This window comes from Sus scrofa, chromosome 3 (genome assembly GCF_000003025.6).
Source record: "Sus scrofa isolate TJ Tabasco breed Duroc chromosome 3, Sscrofa11.1, whole genome shotgun sequence".
NCBI classification, from domain to species: domain Eukaryota; kingdom Metazoa; phylum Chordata; class Mammalia; order Artiodactyla; family Suidae; genus Sus; species Sus scrofa.
In genome coordinates, this window is record NC_010445.4 from 6,502,848 (window position 1) to 6,524,055 (window position 21,208).

Sequence of the window (21,208 nt, forward strand, 5' to 3'; positions counted from 1 at the left end):
TCACCTCTTCCTGCGTCAATCACCTTTCCCCGCACCTGCCCAACCTGCTTCTTTATCCCATAAAAATCTCAAGCCCCTCACCTTCGGGTGGGGATCTAAGAGGCATTCTCCCACCTCGTCCCTTGGCTGCCTTGTGAATAAACTCTCTGCTGCAAACCTCAGTGTCTCAGCATTCAGTTTACTGCGGCCAGGAGCAAGACTCTGGTTTGGTGACAAGCTGTTAATGAAAAACTGGAAGTAATTGTCACCTATTGTCCAGGGATCTCGACAGGGACAAGAGACATTATCAGGAGTGTAATTTTGTTCAACACCCCAAAGTTTCTAACTGGAGCTGTCCAACAGGGCAATTGATTAAGCAGTGCATTTTTTTTTTTTTTAAATGCAGTGCATCGGAGTTCCCGTCGTGGCTCAGTGGTTAGCAAACACAACTAGAATCTGTGAGGACGCAGGTTCGATCTCTGGCCTTGCTCAGTGGGTTATGGATCTGGTGTTGCTGTGAGCTGTGGTGTAGGTCATAGACGAGGCTCAGATCCCGTGTTGCTGTGGTGTAGGCACAAGACAAAATAAAACAAACAAAAAAATGCAGTGCATCTTCTGTGACGCCTATACCTTTGTGCAGAGACGCTATAGACTAGAGAGATTGTTTCATGGTAGGAAGTTGCTTTAGATGAATGATACCAAGGAGGAAAGAAAGGGAAGGCATATCAGAATATCCCAGAGGCTCGTTTTTTTTTTTTTTTAATCTTTTTCTAGGGTGCACCCATGGCATATGCAGGTTCCCAGGCTAGGGGTCTAATCAGAGCTGTAGCCACTGGCCTAAGCCAGAGCCACAGCAACTGGGATCCAAGCTGCTTCTGCGACCTACACCACAGCTCCCTGCTACGCCCGATTCTTAACCCACTGAGCCAGGCCAGGGATCCAACCCACAACCTCATGGTTCCTAGTCGGATTCGTTTCCACTGAGCCATGACGGGAACTCCAAGGCTCATAGCGTTTAAAAAAAAACATATAGAATGTCACACTTGGTTGTGATTATATTTAATGGAAATGTCAAGTATCATTAAAGGAAAATATCTGATTTGTGAACTTAAACAAAGGAGCAGTATCTACTGTTCCTTCCAAATCACCGTTTTGATTCCTCAGGCGACTTTCCAGTCCCTGGCAGGTCTAGTTGCACCACAGGACATCACATTCTCTAAGGAGCTAGGCAGTCATAATGCCCTAGGGGCTTCGTGTAGCCTTGGCCCTGCCTGTCCACGTGCTCCGTGCTTTATCTAGCCCTGCTTCTTTCTGCACAGCCCAGTCTTTCCAGCAGGAACGCACCTCTCTTGCGATCGGTGTCTTTCTTTCACCCCAATTTGCTCAACGCTCCCACCTTCCCCCAAGAACTGTAGTATGTTCCGATCCTACGATTCTCTGTGGTTCTCCGGCCATCGAAACACCTCCAACCCTCGCTTGAAGCGGCGTGCTTGGTGCCCCTGCGTAAGCTCCCAACCGGCTGACTCACGGACATCGGACCCTAGGGTCCGCCCCCGTGCTCGTCCCCGACACGCACCCAGGCGGAAGGGACCCCACTCCGCGGGGAGGCTCGGGTGTTGGCTGGAGCTGGGCAAGGGCCAGCGGGGGGCGCTTTCCCACGTCCGGGGCTGGCGCGGTCATTACTGGTTTACTGGCTACAGAGTGGGCAGCGGGGTCAGGAGGGCGGTGAGGCCGGCAGAAGACCATGGCAAAGCCTCCCCGACGAGCCGCAGCCGCGCCCGCGCCCCTCATCCGGGGCCCTCCTCCCGCCCGCTCTTCCGGGGCCCTCCTCCCGCGCCCTCATCCGGGGCCCTGCCCCCGGCAGCGGACACCGCCCCCGGAAGTGCCACCGAGAAGCGCCGGCCTCCGAGCGGGCTAGAGCGACCCCCGAAAGGCAAGGCCGGCCCCGCGAGCCAGGGTGTCCGCGACGGGACGGCCGCCTGGCCCGCCCCTCCGCTCGGGTGAGTCCCCGGAAGCCGTTCTGGGGCGGCGGTGGGCCGGCCTCTTACCGAGCCTCCCGGGGAGGAGGAGCAGGAGGAGGCTCCCGTCCCCAGGAGAGCGCGGGGCCGGGCCGCCCGGGCCCGTTACGCTTCGGTCGGGCTTCGCCCCGACGCCTCGCGGGCCGAGGGCCCCGCCGTCAGGACCCGGTGACCGTGCCCTGCTGTGAGCGGGGTGTCTGCGGCCCGCTTCGCCCTTGGGGGCCCGTGTCTTGAGCTGCCCGGGAAGCGGGAGGAGGGCAGCGCCGGCCGAGGCCTTCTGAGGGCCTTTCCCAGGGGGTGGAGGGGGGACGGCACCCTGTCCCTGTCGCGTCCTTGCGTGTGAAGGACAACCTGTCAAACCTGTTTGAGTCGCAGCCCTTCCCCGGTTACTGTCAGGATGGTGGGAAGGGCCTGCCTTCCCGGCCTGGGTTTCCGAAGGGTCCGACCCCCGCGCCCCCACCCCCGGCCCCACCGTGGAATGTGGTTGTTAGGGGTCGAGTCCCTTCCGTAATTCAAAGTGGGCGGACACGTGCTTGCCAGGTAATTGCTCAGGGGCCTGCTTGAAAAACCAGTGACGAATCGTAGCTAGTGTGTCTGTCTCAGCCTGGCGAGAAGTTTGTAAATGCCGAGCATTTTAAATTTCCGCAGAAACCTTTCCACTATGAAATTGTGCCTTCTTGATTAAAAAAAAAAAAAAAAAAAAAAAAAAAAGCCACAGATTCTGAATGAGTGGAGTTCACGTAAACCTGCAGACTCGGACCCTTAAATATTTAAAAATGGGACCTTAAATATTTAAAAATGCAAGATACTCCTTTTTTTTTGTGCTGTTTGGGTTAGGTCAGTCATTATTAACGATTTTTTATTAGGTATCTGCAGTGTGTAAGGTACTTTGCTAAGTCCTGAGGGTGTAGGATGACGGGCTGTTTTCACTTGTCACAGTAATTTCTCCTCCTCTCACCCTGCAGTGATGGTCCTTGTCCTCCAGCACAGGGATGGAGGAACTATCGGCCCAGGAAACAGCAGGATCTCCAAGGGTCCCGTTTCAGCCTTTGGAGGCCTACGCTGAGGGTCTGTCCCCAACACCTCAGTTCGTGCAGGACACCGACATGGAGCAGGGGCTCACTGGGGGTAAGGCCGAGAGAGCACTCGCATCCAGGAGAATGGGAGTGTGGACGGGCTCCTGGGCCGGGTGTCAGAGAGGCAGGGGACTCCCCTGAGAGGATGGCCCCTAGAGGGGAGGTGGGGAAGGGGCGGATGACCTGACTCCATTAAGTCCCCGACCTGGGTCCCTCTGTTGAGGTCAGCCTGTCCTCTTTTAACAGGCAGAATGGTACCCACACACCCTGCTGTGGCTGTTCTCCTTCACACAATCTTTGCTTCATCCCAGTTGGCACATTTAGAATAATCTCCAAGATACGCTGCTTTTGCCCCATCTCCCAGCCCTCGCCTTGCTTTCAGTTCCTCTTAGCTGTAGGGCCTGGCCCTCCCCGCTCTCTTAACTTAGTTTCTTCCCTCTTTGACCTTTTGTGCTTTGCCATCTGCTGTTCTGTCGCAATTGCAATGTTTGTGACAAATTTTGGTCGAGAAAGCAACCGTTGTAATTCCTTGGTTGAGCCCAGTGCCTAATGAGAATGTACACATACTGGGAGTTCCCGTTGTGGTGCCTCGGAAACGAATCCGACTAGGAACCATGAGGTCGCAGGTTCGATCCCTGGCCTCGCTCTGTGGGTTAAGGCTTTGGCGTTGCGGTGAGCTGTGGTGTAGGTGGCTGATGTGGCTTGGATCCCATGTGGCTGTGGCTGTGGTGTAGGCCGGCGGCTGTAGCTCCGATTGGACCCCTAGCCTGGGAACCTCCATATGCTGTGGGTGCAGCCCTAAAAACAAAACAAAACAAAACAAAAAGAATGTATATGTATCATGTATTCACTATAAAATTTATGTGTATTATTTTGATATACATATTGATATAATATTGATATATGTAGATATCATCTGGTACTGTCTTGTACTGGTTTTATTTTGTACAAACTTTGTCTTCAATTGCTTGCGGCCAACTTCAGTGCCCAAAATAACTTGGGTGTTGGGAGCGCCAGCCGCGTGGCACAGTGTAGAGCGCGTTGTGAGACGGAGGAGGAGCCGATGAGGAAACCGAAACCGAGGGCCGTTCCTTCTCCTTGGGAGCCTTATGCACGGGTCTCAGAGACCGTGCTCATTCGCGAAAGAAAGGTTTCATGACGTTGACAGAATGGTATCTGGGAGCGGGTCCAAAGCCTGCCACATAACTTCAGCCCGGACAAGTCACTGCAAATCTTTATGCTTTGCTTTGCCCCCCCATCTGCAGAAAAGGTAACGGTGCCTCCCGTTTTGCTAGAGGGCTCTCGGGTCCTGGGGATATAGTGAAATAGGAGCTTTCATAGTGCAATCCTGCATCACTGGGTCTCAACGTGTCAGGAGAGCGTGCAGGTGCTACGAACGTGTAGAACACACTCAGTACGTGATAAATGTTCACGGGAATGTCGGTGTGAGGAAGGGTCCCGCTGACTCTCTCGGAAGGGAGCCCCTCTTGGAAGGGAGCCCCGGGGACGGGCTGCTCTCACTCTTGGCTCCTTTCTCCTCCCTCAGCTCCACCTGTTCCCCAGGTGCCTGCTCTTCCCCACGAGGGAAGCCCAGGAGACCAGGCAGCTGCGCTCTTGACAGCCATGTACCAGGTGAGCTGAGGAACCCTCTGCTTGTCCTCAGGGACTCTTGCCGCTCATGGAGTGTGGGCCTTTCCTCATCCCATCCATAACCCTTTGCCTGGAACCTTTTTAAAATAGTGGACCTCAGGTTGGGAACCGATCATCGACACAGACCTGGACCTCACCCAGCCAGCCCCCTTTCCGCCTCCCCGGGACCAGCAGCAGGCACTGTTGCTTTATCCCTGGTGCTGTCCTGGGCGCATAGGAGATGCGAAAGGGTGGTGGAACTGAGTCCCCGGATTCGCCTCTGTTCCCCCTCCTCTCCAGTGTCACCCCCACTGTGCCTTCTCCTTCATTCTCTGGCCATGATGCTCTAGTGGCCTCCTTCCCCAGAGCAGCCAGGCTGTGTTATTTCAGGAGTTTGTGACATTCGAGGATGTGGCTGTGCACCTTACTCGAGAGGAATGGGGATGCCTGGACCCCGTTCAGAGGGATCTCTACCGAGAAGTGATGTTAGAGAATTATGGGAACCTGGTCTCACTGGGTAAGGATTGTCTCTCTTACTTTTCAGTTTGCCCACTAGGATTTCTTGACTTGCCTGTTTCTGAGTAGATGTGAGGTCTCTGAGTGTGACTCAGATTCCAGGTCTTAGCATCCCGAATCCTCCGTCTTTCAGGTCATCTCCTGTGGGAGTGGGTTTCTTTGGGGGCTTTCAAGGGGAGACCTTCTCTACTCCTTAGCCTCAGTGTTTCCTGCTTTTGTGGGTCATCTGTTTAGAAAAGGGAAACTTGCTGGTGCTTTGCCTACATTCTCACTTTCCCTCTCTTTTCCTTTTCCTTTTTTTTTTTTTCTTCTTCTTTTTATATGAGAGAGACTCTGGGGCCTCCCAACCCAGAACCAGCCACTTTGCATCATCGTAATTGAGGGCCCCGTATCTGAGAGTTCCCCATGTTCTCGGAAGAAGAAATGCTTTTTTCTTTTTTCTTTTTAAAGATAGGCTAAAATGTTTGTTGAGCAATCCCTCACCTTTTAAGATCCCTACTTTCATCTGCAAGCAGACAGGATTCGAGAGACTTGATTTAGAGGCATGACTCACTGTGAGTCCATTTCAGTGAGTCACCCAGACGGTAATCCTGCGCAGCCTTACTCGAGCGGCGGCGGCGCGCTTGGTCTCAGACGGAGTGTCTCCTGTGTTGCTGGGTGTGCCGTTGGCAGCTGAGCTTAGGAAACCTGTAGTGCTGTAGCGAAGCATCAGTACACATTGTTGGCACCTTCCCCCCTTGATGTGAGCCTTGTTCCTTTTTCTGTTTTTTTTTTTTTTTTTTTTTTAATGGTGTACTTATCACACTTTTCCCTCTCCCCTTTTCTCTCTCTCTCTTTTTTTTTTTTTTGCTTTGCCTCTGCTGGTGGCATCCAGGGTGCTGCTTTTTCTCCTTGATCACACTCAGAATTAAAGAGAGCTTCTCATCTGTGGGGAGGCAGTGCCCACTGGGAAGGTTTTCAGTGCGTTTTCCATTCCTCGCTCTCTGATCTTTATAGGCATACTTCTCCGCCTTCCCACCACCCGGATTCATAGTGTGAATTCCTGCCCGGCCCTGAGTCATACCCAGGCAAGTGCTTTCTCTGGAGAAACACTTGCAGTTCTTTCAGCAGGAATCTCCAAGAGATGGCCCAAGTATCGGCTCCCCATCGATAGTGCTCGTCCCTGCTCGGAAACTCCTTGTCCACGATTGTAACATTGCAGCTCCTCAAATGACCTTTGATAAGTTTCAAAGGGCCAAGGAAGTCTTCCATTGCAACCAGCATTTTGAGCCCTGAATTCTGAGTTCATTCAGAAGCCGTGGTTGGTGGTCCTCTCCTTGTGTTCTCAGAAACCGCCAAGTTCAACTCCAGCTCTTCAGTCGTGATCTGGTCGTGTTATTTTAGAATGTGAACGTGCGCCGTGTGCTCCTCCCTTTCTGAACTTGACCTGGCCCCTCTATTGCCTGACTCTCCCCGGACCCCGGGCCTTGCTCAGATGTAACGTTTGGGTCTTTTCTCTCCTTTAACTCCCCATGGCCCCCTCCAGGATCTTGCCTTTGTCCCCTTTTTTCTCTGTGGTGCTGTTCAGATTGATGCATGTATGTGACCTTTCAGATCAAGTGTTCCTTAGCTCTGTCCTTGATGGAGGGGAAATGGGAGGGCAGAAGAGTTCAGTTTCCTTATTTCAGGCCGTCACATTGAATGTATATTTAACAGCTTGTAAACTGTAAAGGGATACGTAATTGTAAACTACTGTACATTTTATCTCATAATTATATGATTTCCAACAGTTAACCTGTCTACTTTTTGGAGTAAAGAAACATCTTAGTAGTTCAGTCAGTCTAATAGCACAGCATGCTGTTAGACTGAGTTATCCCATTTCCTCTGTCATCTCTGTGCACTCACACAGACCAGGCACAGGTTCACACAAGAGACCCTCTCTCTCGGCTTTTGTGGCCAGGGAGCAGCATCTCCTTCGTAATTATGTTTTACAGTCTTTGGAGGTAGTTTTCACATGTGCGGGTTCAGCACACTCCACCTGAAATTTAAGTTTGCACATTTCATTAGCTCAGCTTGATGTTTGGCATCGTAAGATGAGGACTTTGTACGCCAGTCTCTGACGTAGCAGCCCTGTTTTCCAGTTGATGTCTTTATCCCATGGTGGTAGCTCTGAGCTGTGCTTGTCACAGACATCAGAACTTTGGTCCTTTGGTTACGTGTTTCCGCTGAACAGGAGCAGTAGTGTTGAATATACAGAGTACGAACAGAGCGAAAGAATAAAAAGTAGGCAAAAGTCACCATTTTCTTTACCAAATCTAAAAAGAAGCCTATGCTGCTGACAGTGAGTGAGTCACTGGCTTGAGGGGCATCCCCAAAGAAAAGTTATCTACGACTTAGAGCTGGAGACTGAGAATGGGAAACAGGCCTGGATTACATGGGGCAGTGTGGCAGGTACCCTATAAAATGACAGCATTGAAAATATGCGTACCAAAATTCTACTTGATGATGAATGAGTCGTAAATCAGGAATGTTTGGCACATAGCCCTTGCTTTTTTTTTTGCTGTTTACAGCTGTACCTGTGGCATCTGGAAGTTCCCAGGCCAGAGGTTGAATCGGAGCTGCAGCTGCCAGCCTGTACCACATCCTACACCACAGGCATGGCAACGCCAGATCCTAGCTGCATCTGTGGCCTACACCACAGCTCACGCCAACACCAGATCCTTAACCCTCTGAGTGGGGCCAGGGATCAAACCCACATCTTTATGGATACTGGGCACATTTGTTACTGCTGAGCCACAATGAGAACTCCCCAGCTCCTTGCTTTTTGATGTTGATGTCATGAAGACAAATATATTATTTTATTGTAATCATTACTATTTAATGAGCTAGTTACTGTTTATTGAGCTAATTACTGTTTTTTTGTTTTGTTTTGTTTGCTTTTTTGTCTTTTTAGAGCTGCACCCACAGCATATGGAGGTTCCTAGGCTAGAGGTCAAAGCGGAGCTGCAGCTGTTGGCCTGCATGACAGCTGCAGCAATGCTAGATCTGAGCCATGTCTGCAGCCTATACCACGGTTCATGGCAATGCCAGATCTTTAACCCACTGAGTGAGGCCGGGGATCGGACCCCGAGTCCTCATGGACACTAGTCGGGTCATTAATCGCTGAGCCACGGGAACTCCCTAATTACCGTTTATTGAGCAGCCAGTTTGTTTCAAGGTACTATATATGTATCATTTAATCCTTACTAGAACCCTGTGAGCAAGTATTACTCTATTTTATCTACCTCTTTGTCGTATCGGCCATTCCAGAGGCATGTGGATGTTCCTGGGCCAGGGATTGAACCTGTGCCACAGCAGTGACCTGAGCTGCAGAAGTGACAACAGGTCCTGAACCCTCTGAGCCACAAATTACTCTATTTTATACCTGAGGAAATTGAGGCTAAGAGAAGTTGAGTGATCTGCACAGGATCAGAGCTAGGCTTGGGACTCAGATCTGATTCTGAAGCCTGTGTTTTTTTGCTCTTTTTTGCCTTTGGACAGCTAGTCCAGTCACACGTGTTGTTTTTTATATTTTTGTGACTCTGTACTCCGATGATAATTTTAAATGATCACAATAAATTTGACAGATAGGCATAAGGTTGTGCAGTTGGGAGTAGAAAGGGCATGCATTAAAAAAAGAAAAAGTGGGAATTCCCATCTTGGCTCAGTGGTAACAAACCCAGCCAGTATCCATGAGGACACAGGATACTGAGGACAGTCAGTATCCATGAGGACTCAGTGGGTTAAGGATCCAGCATTACGGGGAGTTGTGGTGTAGGTCGCAGACACAGCTCCGATCGCGCGTGGCTGTGGCTGTGGCGTATGTAGGCTTGCAGCTGCAGCTCTGCTTCCTAGCCCGGGAACCTCAAAGTAACATTGTCAAGGGATACATTCCATTCCATTAAGCATCCACACAAGAATGATACTGCGAGGGAGAGATTCAGTTTGTGTACCGAGGACCAGAAAGAAAGGCATGAAGCTTTCAGATGGCTAAAACCTTAGCACAGCACTGACACAGGCAACAATTAGGTAATTTTACATGTTGTTTTTAAAGAGCAGATGAAGTTAAAAATAAATCTAATTAGGAGTTCATTTGTGGTGCAGCGGGATAAGGATCTGGCATTGTTACTGCCGCAGCTTGGGTTGCTGTTGTGGTGTGGGTTCAGTCCCTGGCCCAGGAACTTCCTCATGATGTGGGTGTGGCCAAAAAAAATTAAGTAATTTTAGATAGGAAAATTATATATGCTGCCCTATACCACAGCCATGGCAATGCCAGATCCAAGCCGTGTCTGTGACCTGCACCACAGCTCATGGCAACACCGGGTCCTCAACCCTGTGCGAGGCCCCGGATCGACCCCACGTCCTTATGGATCCTAGTTGGATTTGTTACCGCCACAACAGGAACTCCTAGTATCCGATTTCTGATAGTTACTTCATTTTTTTTTTTAAAGGAAAGCAAGTGTAGGAGCTATAGACCAGATTTGTTAATATAAACAAGAATTCCACAAGTGTTCAAATTATTTCTTAATAATGGAATTTTCTCAAATTGATTATTGTTCAGACTGTCCCTAGGGGTTTAGATTTTTATTATGAAGAGATTTTCATTTTTTTTGACAGTAAATGTTCTCTTTTTTTTTTTTTTTGTCTTTTTTTTGCTATTTCTTTGGGCCGCTCCCTCGGCGTATGGAGGTTCCCAGGCTAGGGGTCGAATCGGAGCTGTAGCCACCGGCCTAGGCCAGAGCCACAGCAACTCGGGATCCGAGCCGTGTCTGCAACCTACACCACAGCTCACGGCAACGCCGGATCCTTAACCCGCTGAGCAAGGGCAGGGACCGAACCCGCAACCTCATGGTTCCTAGTCGGATTCGTTAACCACTGTGCCACGACGGGAACTCCATGTAAATGTTCTCTTAGATTGAGTTTAAATAGTCAGGATTCCAAGTCTGTTGAATCCTGGCTTTCTGTTATTCAAATTAACTGATTTTCTGGGGTTTGTTTTGGTTATTTTTTTTCCGGCCGCACCCACAGCGTATGGAAGTTCCCAGGCTAGGAGTCTAATTGGAGCTGCAGCTGCCAGCCTGCACCACAGCTGCAGCAATGCCGGATCCAAGCACCACGTCTGCAACCTATACCGCAGTTCATGGCAATGATGGATCCTTAACCCGCTGAGCAAGGCCAGGGATCAAACCCGCATCCTCATGGATACTAGTCGGGTTTGTTAACCATTGAGCCTCGATGGGAGCGCCACAATTATTATTTTTTACTAGTAGATTATTTGAAGGCCAATTTCTGAAATAAGATTGTCTATTTGAACCCTAGCTCCACCTGCCGAGTTATCACGACCTTGGGCAGGTTACTTAACCTCTCTGAGTCTTAGTTTTCCCCGTTTGTAAAATTGGTACAGTAGTAATTCCTGCCTGATGAAGGTATAGTGACTATTATTCAGTGAGTGAAAGCTTCTAAAACTCTTGGCATGGGACTTTGTACTACCAAATGCTTAGTAAATCTTGGCTTAGTATTTTGATGATACTGATGATACAAGTGCCCTTTACGTCTGTTCTGTTCTCTCTCTTAAAGTGCAGTCTTTTGTCTCTACCTGCCCACTAGGAGGCATCGTTTACCTTCCTGCACTGCTGTAAACACACGTCCAAATCCAGCTCCTCCTCCCACATGAAGATGATCTTTTTTGTGGTGTGTATGTGATTTAAGTGTTGATATAGAGCAAATAAATAACCAGAATTTGCTTCAATTATCAAATATTAGAAAAACTATAATAAACATCTCAGTTGGAGTTCCCGTCGTCGTGGCTCAGCAGAAATGAATCCGACTAGCATCCATGAGGACAAAGGTTCGATCCCTGGCCTCGCTCAGTGAATGAAGGCTCTGTCATTGCTGTGAGCTGCAGTGTAGGTCACAGGCATGGCTCGGATTCTGCGTTGCTGTGGCCGTGGTGTAGACCAGCAGCTAAAGTTCCAATTCTACCCTTAGTCTGGGAACCTCCATATGCCGAGGGTGCGGCCCTAAAAAGACCAAAACAAAAACAAAAAAACTCAAATTAAAATTTGCAAATTATGTTATCAGAATTCTGAGTAGAGTAGTTGCTGATTCACGACATGCTAACTTTTTTTTTTTTTGGCTTTTGTCTCCTTAGGGCCACACCTGTGCATATGGAGGTTCCCAGGCTAGGGGTTGAATTGGAGCTGTAGCTGCCGGCCTACACCACAGCCACAGCAACGCGGGTTCTGAGCCACATCTGCGACCTACACCACAGCTCACGGCAACACTGGATCCTTAACCCACTGAGTAAGGCTAGTGATCAAACCCACGTCCTCATGGATGCTAGTCAGGTTCACTAACCACTGAGCCGTGATGGGAACTCCCATGCTAATTTTTTTAAACTTGCAAAACTCTTTCCTTTGAAGTATAGGACCTTAACTAAAAGGGAATTGCCTCTGTGTCCAGCAGAAATTCAGAAACAGAGTATCTGCCTTTCTTAGGTTTATTCTGATCTCCCTGCTGGTAGGCTTTTGCTTGGAATCCTAGTAGGGCAAACAGCTTTATCATTTTTCATGTACAAATCCCTTTTTATTTTATTCATTCATTCATTCATTTATTTTTGGCCGCCCAGTGGCATGTGGAGTCCCCAGGCCAGGGATCAGATCCAAGTCACAGTTGAGACCTATGCCACAGCTTCAGCAACACCAGATCTTTTACACACGGTGCCAGGCTGGGGATCAAACCCTCGTCCTAGTGCTCCAGAGACACTGCCAATCCCATCGCACCACAGCAGGAACTCTCAGAGCCCTTTTAAAAACACTGATTATCTATTGCCACTTGGGCACAAAATTGGCACTCTGTGAGTAGCTCTTAAATAAATGAGTCAAGTGCAAGAGACAAGATGACAAGACACATGGCCCCTGCTCTCGAAGAGTATAAATCAGGTAGGGATGATACTACCTGAAAACAATTTTTAAAAATCTGTAAACTCCGGAGTTCCCATCGTGGCGCAGCGGAAATGAATCCGACTAGGAACCATGAGGTTGCAGGTTCAATCCCTGGCCTCGTTCTGTGGGTTAAGGATCCGATGCTGCCGTGAGCTGTGGTGTAGGTCACAGACGGGGCTCGGATCTGGCGTTGCTGTGGCTGTGGCGTAGGCCGGCAGCTGTAGCTCTTATTGGACCCGTATGCCATGGGTGCGGCCCTGAAAAGACAAAAGACTAAATAAATAAATAAATAAAATCTATGAACTCCATTGTATAAAGAGATATTAGGAAAGAGAAACAGTATATTTTGTAGGCATTCAGTAAGCAGAGAGAAAGGCTTTTGGAGATGAGGGACTTGGGCTAGACCTTGTACGCTTGCTACCACAAGCTTTATGGTCTGAATACCTGTAAACACTGCCGCTTTGCGGAGTTCCCATTGTGGCTTAGCGGGTTACGAACCTGACTAATATTCTTGAGGACGTAGAGTCCATCCCTGGTGTTATTCAGTGGGACCCCTAACCTGGTAACTTCCATATGCTGCAGGTGGGGCCGTAAAAACAAGACGAAGCAAAATAGACAACTGCCCCTGTGATGCTATAATAGTCCTGCCCTCCAAAGAAGCACCTTCCTCTTGCTTCTGCTTTAAAAGAGATCAGATCCCAGCAGTCCGTTATGCAAGCCAGAGAAGGCCCATTTGATGTGAAAATGCACTTATGTTGCATTTTCTTTACTCTAGCATATGTTGTAAGTTATTTCCATCTGTCTCTGCAGTTAAGAGTGTAAGGTCCTTAAGGGGGGTGGCCCTTACCTGCTTGGGTTCTCTTATCTCCTACAACTTTGCTTGTATAAGGAGGCTCCCCATAAGCGTTGAATAAACAAGAGTATAAGCTCCTGATTGGTAAGCACATGTCATATTATTATTTGTTTCCTCATGTGCCCTGAAATGAATTTTTTTTTTTTTTTTGTCTTTTTGCTATTTCTTTGGGCCGCTCCTGCGGCATATGGAGGTTCCCAGGCTAGGGGTCCAGTTGGAGCTGTAGCCCCCGGCCTATGCCAGAGCCACAGCAACGCGGGATCCGAGCCGCATCTGCAACCTGCACCACAGCTCACGGCAACGCCGGATCATTAACCCACTGAGCAAGGGCAGGGACCGAACCCGCAACCTCATGGTTCCTAGTTGGATTCGTTAACCACTGCGCCACGACGGGAACTCCATGAATTGTTTTTGAGCTTGGTCCTTGGAATATTTGCTCAGTCTTCACTGATTCTGTGGCTACAGTTTAGCTCAGCATAACCACAGGTGCTTGAATATTCACCTTCCTCGAGTCCAGCAGAGTTACATTTTGAAGAGCTCCATTTTGACCGGGTCGAATACTTGTAGACCTGGTCTAATACATAGATTGGTCTGTAGGTGACAGATGAAGAGTGATGGTGATAATTTCTGTGAGGACAGTTGCACACTCATGCACAAATTCCCTTGTCTGAGTGATGTTAAAATGAATACTTATGCTCCCCAAAGTCACTGACTTGCTTCTGGATCCCAGATGTGAGCTCCTTGTAAAAGATCTTTGCCTTTCTCGCTCTCCAGGCCTTCCTAGCGTCTTCTAATAATGTACTTTCTCTCTCCATTAACCGTTAATTAAGAGAAAAAGTGGCTACTGTGTAGTGTCTGGGGATAAATTGCCACATCGCGTTTCCTTCTCTGTGAGCAGGATTTCCACTTGCCAAGCCTGATGGGATCTCCCAGCTGGAGCAAGATCTACAGGTCTTTGATCTGGAAACTGAGCATAGAGACGTCTTAAGAGATGACTGCTCAGGTGAGTGAGGCAGAGTCAAACAGGTGGAGTGAGGGAAGCAAAGTCTGGTTGTTGAGCCAAGCTGTAGCTGCTTTGGTAGTCAAGGGAGAGCTCCATCTGTATCCCAGGATGGAGAGCTCCTTCCTTTTCCCTTCGGTTTTGATGAATTCTTTGCATTTATTTCGTCCTTTGTCTGTAAATTGTACCAGGTCCCTATTCAAGTTGCTTCTCCAGAATTCTGTCGCACTTTCTCCCTCTTAGCGCCTTTGAAACACCTTACTTGGTTATCTTCTTGCTCTGCTGAGCATGCCTGTCTTTCTACCCGACCCTGAACCACTTGGATGCCGTGTCACTGCCCCTATTCATACCCTCACATATGCTGTTGCGATTTTGTGCCTGTGTTTCAGAGAAAAGAAGCTTCTCTTACCCTGGTAGAGTGTAGCTTAATTTCGTTTTCTCCTTAGTTTTCTTTTTTGAAGCACGGGGTACAGGTTACATTTGCATTTTCTATTTATACATTGAATCAGATGGAGAGACCAGAGAAGAGAGCGAGCGGTTGGTTCCTAAGCAGAAAATGCCAGAAGAAGTACACTCCTACAGAGTGAGAGTAGGAAGACTCAAAAAGGATATCGCCCAAGTTCCGGAGGCTAGAGATGTGTATAAGCCTGAGGACAGACTAGAAAGGCTTCAGGAAATCCTAAGGAAATTTCTCTTCCTGGAGAGAGAGTTTAGGCAAATAACCATCAGTAAGAAAACCTTCACCAGCGAGAAGAACAGTGACTGTCATGAGCCCGAAAAGAGCTTCCGTGTGGACTCTGCTCTGGACGCAGATCAGCGAGGGCTCAGAATACAGAGTGTGCACGACACGGACACGTGTGACCCGAGCCTCCCCCGGAACTCAGCCGGTCCACGCGAGCAGGTACATCTGGCGCGGGATGTCCAGGGCGGTGAGTATGAGGAAAGCTTACTGGGACTCTCTCACCTGGGTAAGTGCGAGAGCCTTCCGCCCCCGGAGAAGTCCTATAAATGTGATGCGTGCGAGAAAACCTTCCATCAGAGCTCAGCCCTCTCGAGACATCAGAGGATCCACACTAGAGAGAAACCTTACAAGTGTAGAGAATGCGAAAAGTCCTTCAGTCAGAGCTCAAGCCTTAGTCGACATAAAAGGATACACAGCAGAGAAAAGCCTTATACGTGTGACGCCTCCGATAAGTCCTGCGACACGTCTGAGACGTCGTGCAGTCAGAGCTCGGACTTGATGCAGCACAAGCGGGGCCACGCTCGAGCCAAGTCTTACAAATGCGGCGGCTGCGAACGAGTCTTCAGCCGCAGTGTGCACCTCGCGCAGCACCAGCGAGTTCACCGAGGGGTGCCCTGTGCGTGCGCCGTGTGTGGCGGCGACTTCTGTCATACCTCATACCTGGCCGAGCACCAGAAGGTCCACTGTGAAGAGAACGCCTACGCCTACCGGGAATGCGGCTTGAGCTTCATCAAGCCGCAGGGACTTGACCCCAGGGAGAAGCCGCATGCGTGCAATGACTGCGGGGAAGACTTCAGGTTGCACTCCCACCTCCTTCAGCATCCAAGGCTTCACGCCGGCGAGAAGCCGCACGAATGTGACGCGTGTGGAAAAGCCTTCCGTCAAACCGCCCGCCTTACTCAGCCTCACGCCGTCCACAGGAAGGAGCCGTCCCACGAGGGTGATGATTTGGGGGACCGTTTCAGGCCCGGCTCCGATCTTGTCCTGCAGCAGGAAGTCCTCGCCAGAGACGACGCCTTCGACGGTGACGCATGGGACGGTGACCTCAGTCAGAGGACACCCCTTGGGCACCGCCAAGGGATCTATGCCAAAGAGAAACCCTACGAGCGCAGCGAACGTGGGGAGCTGTTCGGTCAAGTGCAGGCCTCATTCAACATCTGAGAGTTCCTGCCGGGGAGAAGTCACACGGGTGCCGGCTGGCCCTTCATTCAGCACCGGGGCGAACCCCTCTGAATGTGGCACGGGAGGCAAGCTGCCAGTCGGTGTTAAGCTCTTGGCACCTGCAGACCCGTACCAATGAGAACACCTCCAAACATATCGAATGTGGTAGATGCTTCTTGCTGTTTCCATAACGCAGTTGCCGTTGGAGAAGTCATACTTGAATAAAAGTCCATCGCTGTAATGAATGTGAAAAAGCCTTCAGTCAGAGAAACTGCCTTGCTGAGCATCGAGTTCATTTCATGCAGGACGCCTGCGACCATGGCACCTGCGTGCGTGTGGGAAGGGGCAGCCATAGCCCAGCCCTCACTCAACGGCAGAGCGTCTGTACCCGAGAGACGTCGTTTGGGGAGAGTAAAGGTGACCCGCCTTTCGAGAGCAGTCCCAGTCTTTTCATCAGCGGAATGCCCACGCCAGACCAGCGTCCGATACCATGCCCGTGGAAACGTCTAGCACCGTGTTTCAGCCTTTGTTCGCTGTTAGAATATTGGGGGAAAATGACTATTCGTGTGTGAAATGGTTGCTCCGTAGTCCCAGTCTTTTTCGTTGCGGAAGCAGCGTATCTGAGGAGTGACTGGGTGCTGGCAGTTTTCTCATGGCAGAGGCTTTGGTTTCATAGGTGTTATAAATAGGTATGTGTACTTTATTTGTGGAACTCGTTTAAAGCTGTTTTTATTTCAATGTGGCCTATAAACATTTTCATTTTCCCCGAAATTGGTTCGTATTGTTCACAGCTTCTCTAAGATAAGGTACATTATTAATACACCGATGTTAAAACATACCAACCTTTGGGAAGTTTCTCATTTAGCTTTTTCTGCTGTTCTCAGCCAAAGTTCTCCCCAAAACAGACTCTTAGGCCTGCTCTTTTCTTAGGACCCTGTTCCTTTCCAGTCCCAGCACTTGGGTTCCTCTTGCTTTCTCCCTTCTCTTGAGCACTTTCAGTGATGGTTCCCTAGTTCTAAGCTTTGCCCTGGCAGGTACGCCATCCCTACCTACTGTTTTAATGTCTTCTTGCCGAATGCAAAGCATTTTCCCTTAAAGGAACTGGATTTGCACATATCGTCCAACCATGAACGTGAAGGATTCTGTTTCCCCTGAGTTTGTGGCAGGCAACTAAACATTTTCGAGTGACGCCCAAGTTCTTAGCTCTATTAGCCGTCACCGCCCTCTAAAAGAAATGAAAAAGACACGAGGAAGCCAGCAAGACTGGTGGTGGCTTAGCTATATTCAGTGCCTAGACTGTATGCCTAAGTTCAGGATTATTTTATATGTGTCCGTTGACGGCCAACAGAATGCTCAGGTCTGCTTTTGATAGAGCAGGACACGACGAACACATCCTGAGAGATCGGAGAGCTTGGTGAAGGAGGGCCGCCTTCCATCACAGGTTCTGCTGTTCTTGTGTGATCTCTCTAGAGAGTGTTCCAAAGATGGCAGATACGCCTGGAAAAGGAGCCTGTTACACTTGCTTCACTCTCCCTTGGATTCCGACACTCAGTTTCCCCTTATCAGTCCGGGACAATATTTGAAGTATGGGGGCTTTGTGTATAATTGTTTATATATGTCACCGTATTTTTTGTATTTTACGCGCGTCTACAGGCCGCATAAAAGAACATGACGTCTTTGAATGATGCAGTGATCACAGATGTTGGCTCCAGAGTTCAGGGTCACGGTCGTAACTCCTAGCAAGAGTTCATGGTTCTTTAGATGACGGCAAGGCCTTGTATTCTATTTTCCCATCTTAAGCGTCATAACATTTTGTGAATAAGACAAGTGTTACTTAAAATTCTAGTTGTCGTTCCAGCAATTGAGGCTTTCATAGTTCATGTTTGAAATATTCACCAGGGAGCCTCAACAAATATATAAAGATTCATTGCTTACTCCGTAAGCCTCTTCTGGCTATAACCTCTAGGATACTTCTACCACTGTATTTTACCTCTTAGCCATCAGCAGCATAGGATCTCATCAGGGCAAGGTAGGGACCTAAATGAATCGATCTAAATGTAAAAGCCAGTGAAAAATGCATGTTTTTTTTTTTTTTTTTCCTGTCTATGAACATGTATACCTTTATGAATAGAGATCAGTAGTCACCTCTGGCGGTTATAAGACAGAGGATTAAGTAGCAGAAAATGTAAAAATCACATGTATGCATTTGGTTTAGGAATGTGCTTTTGTACTTCCACTTGAATAAAGGTGTGTTTGATACTCTGAGAATCTGTTTCTGAAGTCCTCAGCCAGAAGCATTTGGGAACCTTGGAATCACCGTCCTGGCTGCAACTCCCTTCCTTCTAGAAACCTGCTTCACAGCAGGAGTTGATCTCTGTTCTTCATACGAATACAAAGCTTGCTCTTCCACAAGCCTCTGGGATAAAGTCTGGACGTTTAGAATTTAAAGGGTTATTCGAAGGGGCGCAGTCAGCACATTAAGAGTAAATACTTGCAGCAGAGCTAGGGGAATCTGTTTTATTTCATTTATTCATATTATTCATTTTATTTCATTTATTTGTTTATTTAGCTGCGCCCGTAGCATGCAGAAGTGCCTGTGCTAGGGCTTGAGCCTGCCTGCATCCCAGCAGTAACCAGAGCCACAGCAATGACATTGCTGGATCCTTAATCTGTTGTGCCACCAAGGAACTCCAGGATGTGTGTGGGGTTTTTTGTTTTTGTTTTTGTTCCGTCTTTTTAGGGCTGCACCTACGGAAGGTAGATGTTCCCAGGCTAGGGGTCGAATCGGAGCTGTAGCCGCCGGCCTACACCACAGCCACAGCAGCGCCAGATCTGAGCCACGTCTGCCACCTACACCACAGCTCACGGCAACACCGGATCCTTAACGCACTGAGCCAGCCCAGGGATTGAACCCGCGTCCTCATGGACACTAGTTGGGTTCGTTACTGCTGAGCCATGATGGGAACTCCAGTATGTGTTTTTTAAATAAATAAAACACATTTTAAAAAATGAGAAACCAAAATAATACTTGAACAAATAATGTGGACCCTTTAAGCTTACCGATATCTAGTCAGTCCAGTATGACTCTGTGTTCTTAATTGTTTTAGTCTTGAAGGTGGGGGAGGGAAAAGAAGAAATCTAACAGTTGGGACACCGCATTTTATATCTCTGTCCGCCTACATAGCTGCACATGTGCGGATGTATGCATGCATGCACACGCTCAACAGTCCTCACAGCAACTGCAAGGAACCAGCTCCCTTTTACAGGAGAACTGGGGTGTAGAGAGGCCAAAGAGCCTGTCGCGGTGACACAGCAAGTAAATGGCTCCAAATCAGAGCTCTGTGACTCCAAAGCTTTCCATCGTTATGGCGTTGGTATCAGACACATCCCAGGACGCAGGGACCCAGAGGAGAGATGTCTTCTCTGCCAGCTTTGCATTCCCTGTTCCGTAGCCAGTGAGTCACTGTTGGCACTTGGTCCCAAAGATCCCCAGAGCTCTCTGGGAATCGAGGTGAAAATATCCTAATATCTTGGGAGCCGTCAGCACTCACTCCCTTCCCCAACGCGCCTTCAAACCAGGCTTGGACAGTTCTGACAATGACAGGCCTCAGGTCAAATCTCCCAAATTCCCATCTCCTGCCAAGGCCCCCCCACTGCCATCACTGGACGTAGATGTCCATTGCCCAGTGCCCCACATGCGATTTTTTTTTTTTTCTTCTGCCAACTAGCACTTGCCGATGGCTATGTATCCTTACCAAGATTGACTTACACATCTGGCTGTATATTATGGCGGCGGAGCAAAGCGGGTCGTGGAAAAATCAAGTCTCGAGTCCTGGGTCTTTGGCGTGAGCTAAAGTGGACAGAGGTAGACCAGAGAGATGGGGCGCACTGAAGCTAGAGCAGCGAGAGCATTTCAGGCAGAGTGGAGAGCAGTCAGAGCACGGCATCGTCGACGCAGGAATAAGTGGGCTCCTCGGAGAATGCCTCACCCCAGGAAATGGGACGCGGGTAACCCAGGATTTAAGAGAGGCCTCTTAGGGTTATCTCAGCAAAGCACAGTGGAATTCTCACATCCAAAAGTGTAACCTCCTGCGTCCTTTCATTCATTCACCTACACAAATGCCAGGCGCTACCTGCAGTGCTAGCCAGTGGATTGGTTAAGCTAATCGAATGGAGAAAACCGTCCATGGAGCAGAGAAGACAGATGAGTCAAGTGATGACTTTGGAGTTACTCGTTCCTAGCTGTGTGACTCTGGACATTTTACTTAGCCTTTCTAGTGTTCTCGTCTATACACTGTGGTAATGATAGCGTGGAAATTAAATGAGCCAATAATGTAAAGCTACTTGTCTGTTAGTTATAAAAACTAACAGAAAAAGCACTCAGAGAAGAACCTCTTAGCATAAAATCTGAAAAAGGTAATTTTGCATCTCCTCACCAAGAATCTAGGCGCCTAGTCAGCCGGTCTCATCTGGTCCCAGGGACCAGTCACAGGCTGCCCCTCTGGAAAGATACTTCCTGATCAGGGGTGACCTCATCCATGTTCAGATTCTAGACGTCACAGGGGGACGCCTCTCTGAACGCCTAGGTGGGCTTTTAACCCCTTACTCCAAAACCTTCCCTCCCAAATTAACACTAGGGGCGCCTCCTCCTCTCAGTCCCCACGCATACACCTCTGGGGTGTCTTCTTCGAAACCTTTCCACCCTGGGACTCTGCCCAGATCGTAAGCCCCTGCGTTTCAGTTCTCTGCAGTGTGGCCTGGCCTCGATAAAAACTAGGTAACAAGCCGATGGCCTGAAAATGGTACATTAGATTTCCAAGTTCAAATGCAATTTTGAACATTTTCTCCAATGTAATTTGTAATGGGAAATGGACACAGGTTCATATCTTCAGTCCTTTATCTAAGATGCCGACCCTCTCTTTGTTCTGACTGCAACTCATACCAGATTCTTAATTTTTTGGTCTTTTGTCTTTTTAGGGCCGCACCTGTGGCATATGGAGGCTCCCAGGCTAGGGGTCAAATCAGAACCACAGCTGCCAGCCTGTGCCAGAGCCGCAGCAATGCCAGATCTGAGCCGTGTGTGTGACCTACACCACAGCTCGTGGCGACACCAGATCCTTAACTCACTGAGCGAGGCCAGGGCTCGAACCCGCAACCTCATGGTTCCTAGTCGGATTCCTTTCCGGTGAGCCACGACAGGAACTCCTTTACCAGATTCTTTTACTAAACGGATGAGCCCCTCCTCTCGTCTCACCCTCCCCACAAACTAAGA

General features: G+C 49.0%; 1 protein-coding gene across 23 annotated transcripts; it reads left to right on the forward strand.

Moving 5' to 3' along the window:
• Positions 1,852-18,204, forward strand: ZNF655 (zinc finger protein 655). Of its 23 annotated transcripts, none has more exons than XM_005661867.3 (6): positions 1,861-1,979; positions 2,963-3,125; positions 4,620-4,705; positions 5,093-5,219; positions 13,932-14,036; positions 14,543-18,204. In XM_005661867.3, the coding sequence occupies exons 2-6, from the start codon at positions 2,990-2,992 to the stop codon at positions 15,934-15,936; spliced, it is 1,848 nt and encodes a 615-aa protein (XP_005661924.2). In that variant the 5' UTR covers positions 1,861-1,979; positions 2,963-2,989; the 3' UTR covers positions 15,937-18,204. The 23 variants fall into 23 exon arrangements, with proteins under 23 accessions (XP_003354506.2, XP_005661924.2, XP_020941791.1 ...); XM_005661868.3 differs by lacking the exon at positions 1,861-1,979 and adding an exon at positions 1,986-2,537; XM_013995382.2 differs by lacking the exon at positions 1,861-1,979 and adding an exon at positions 1,986-2,181.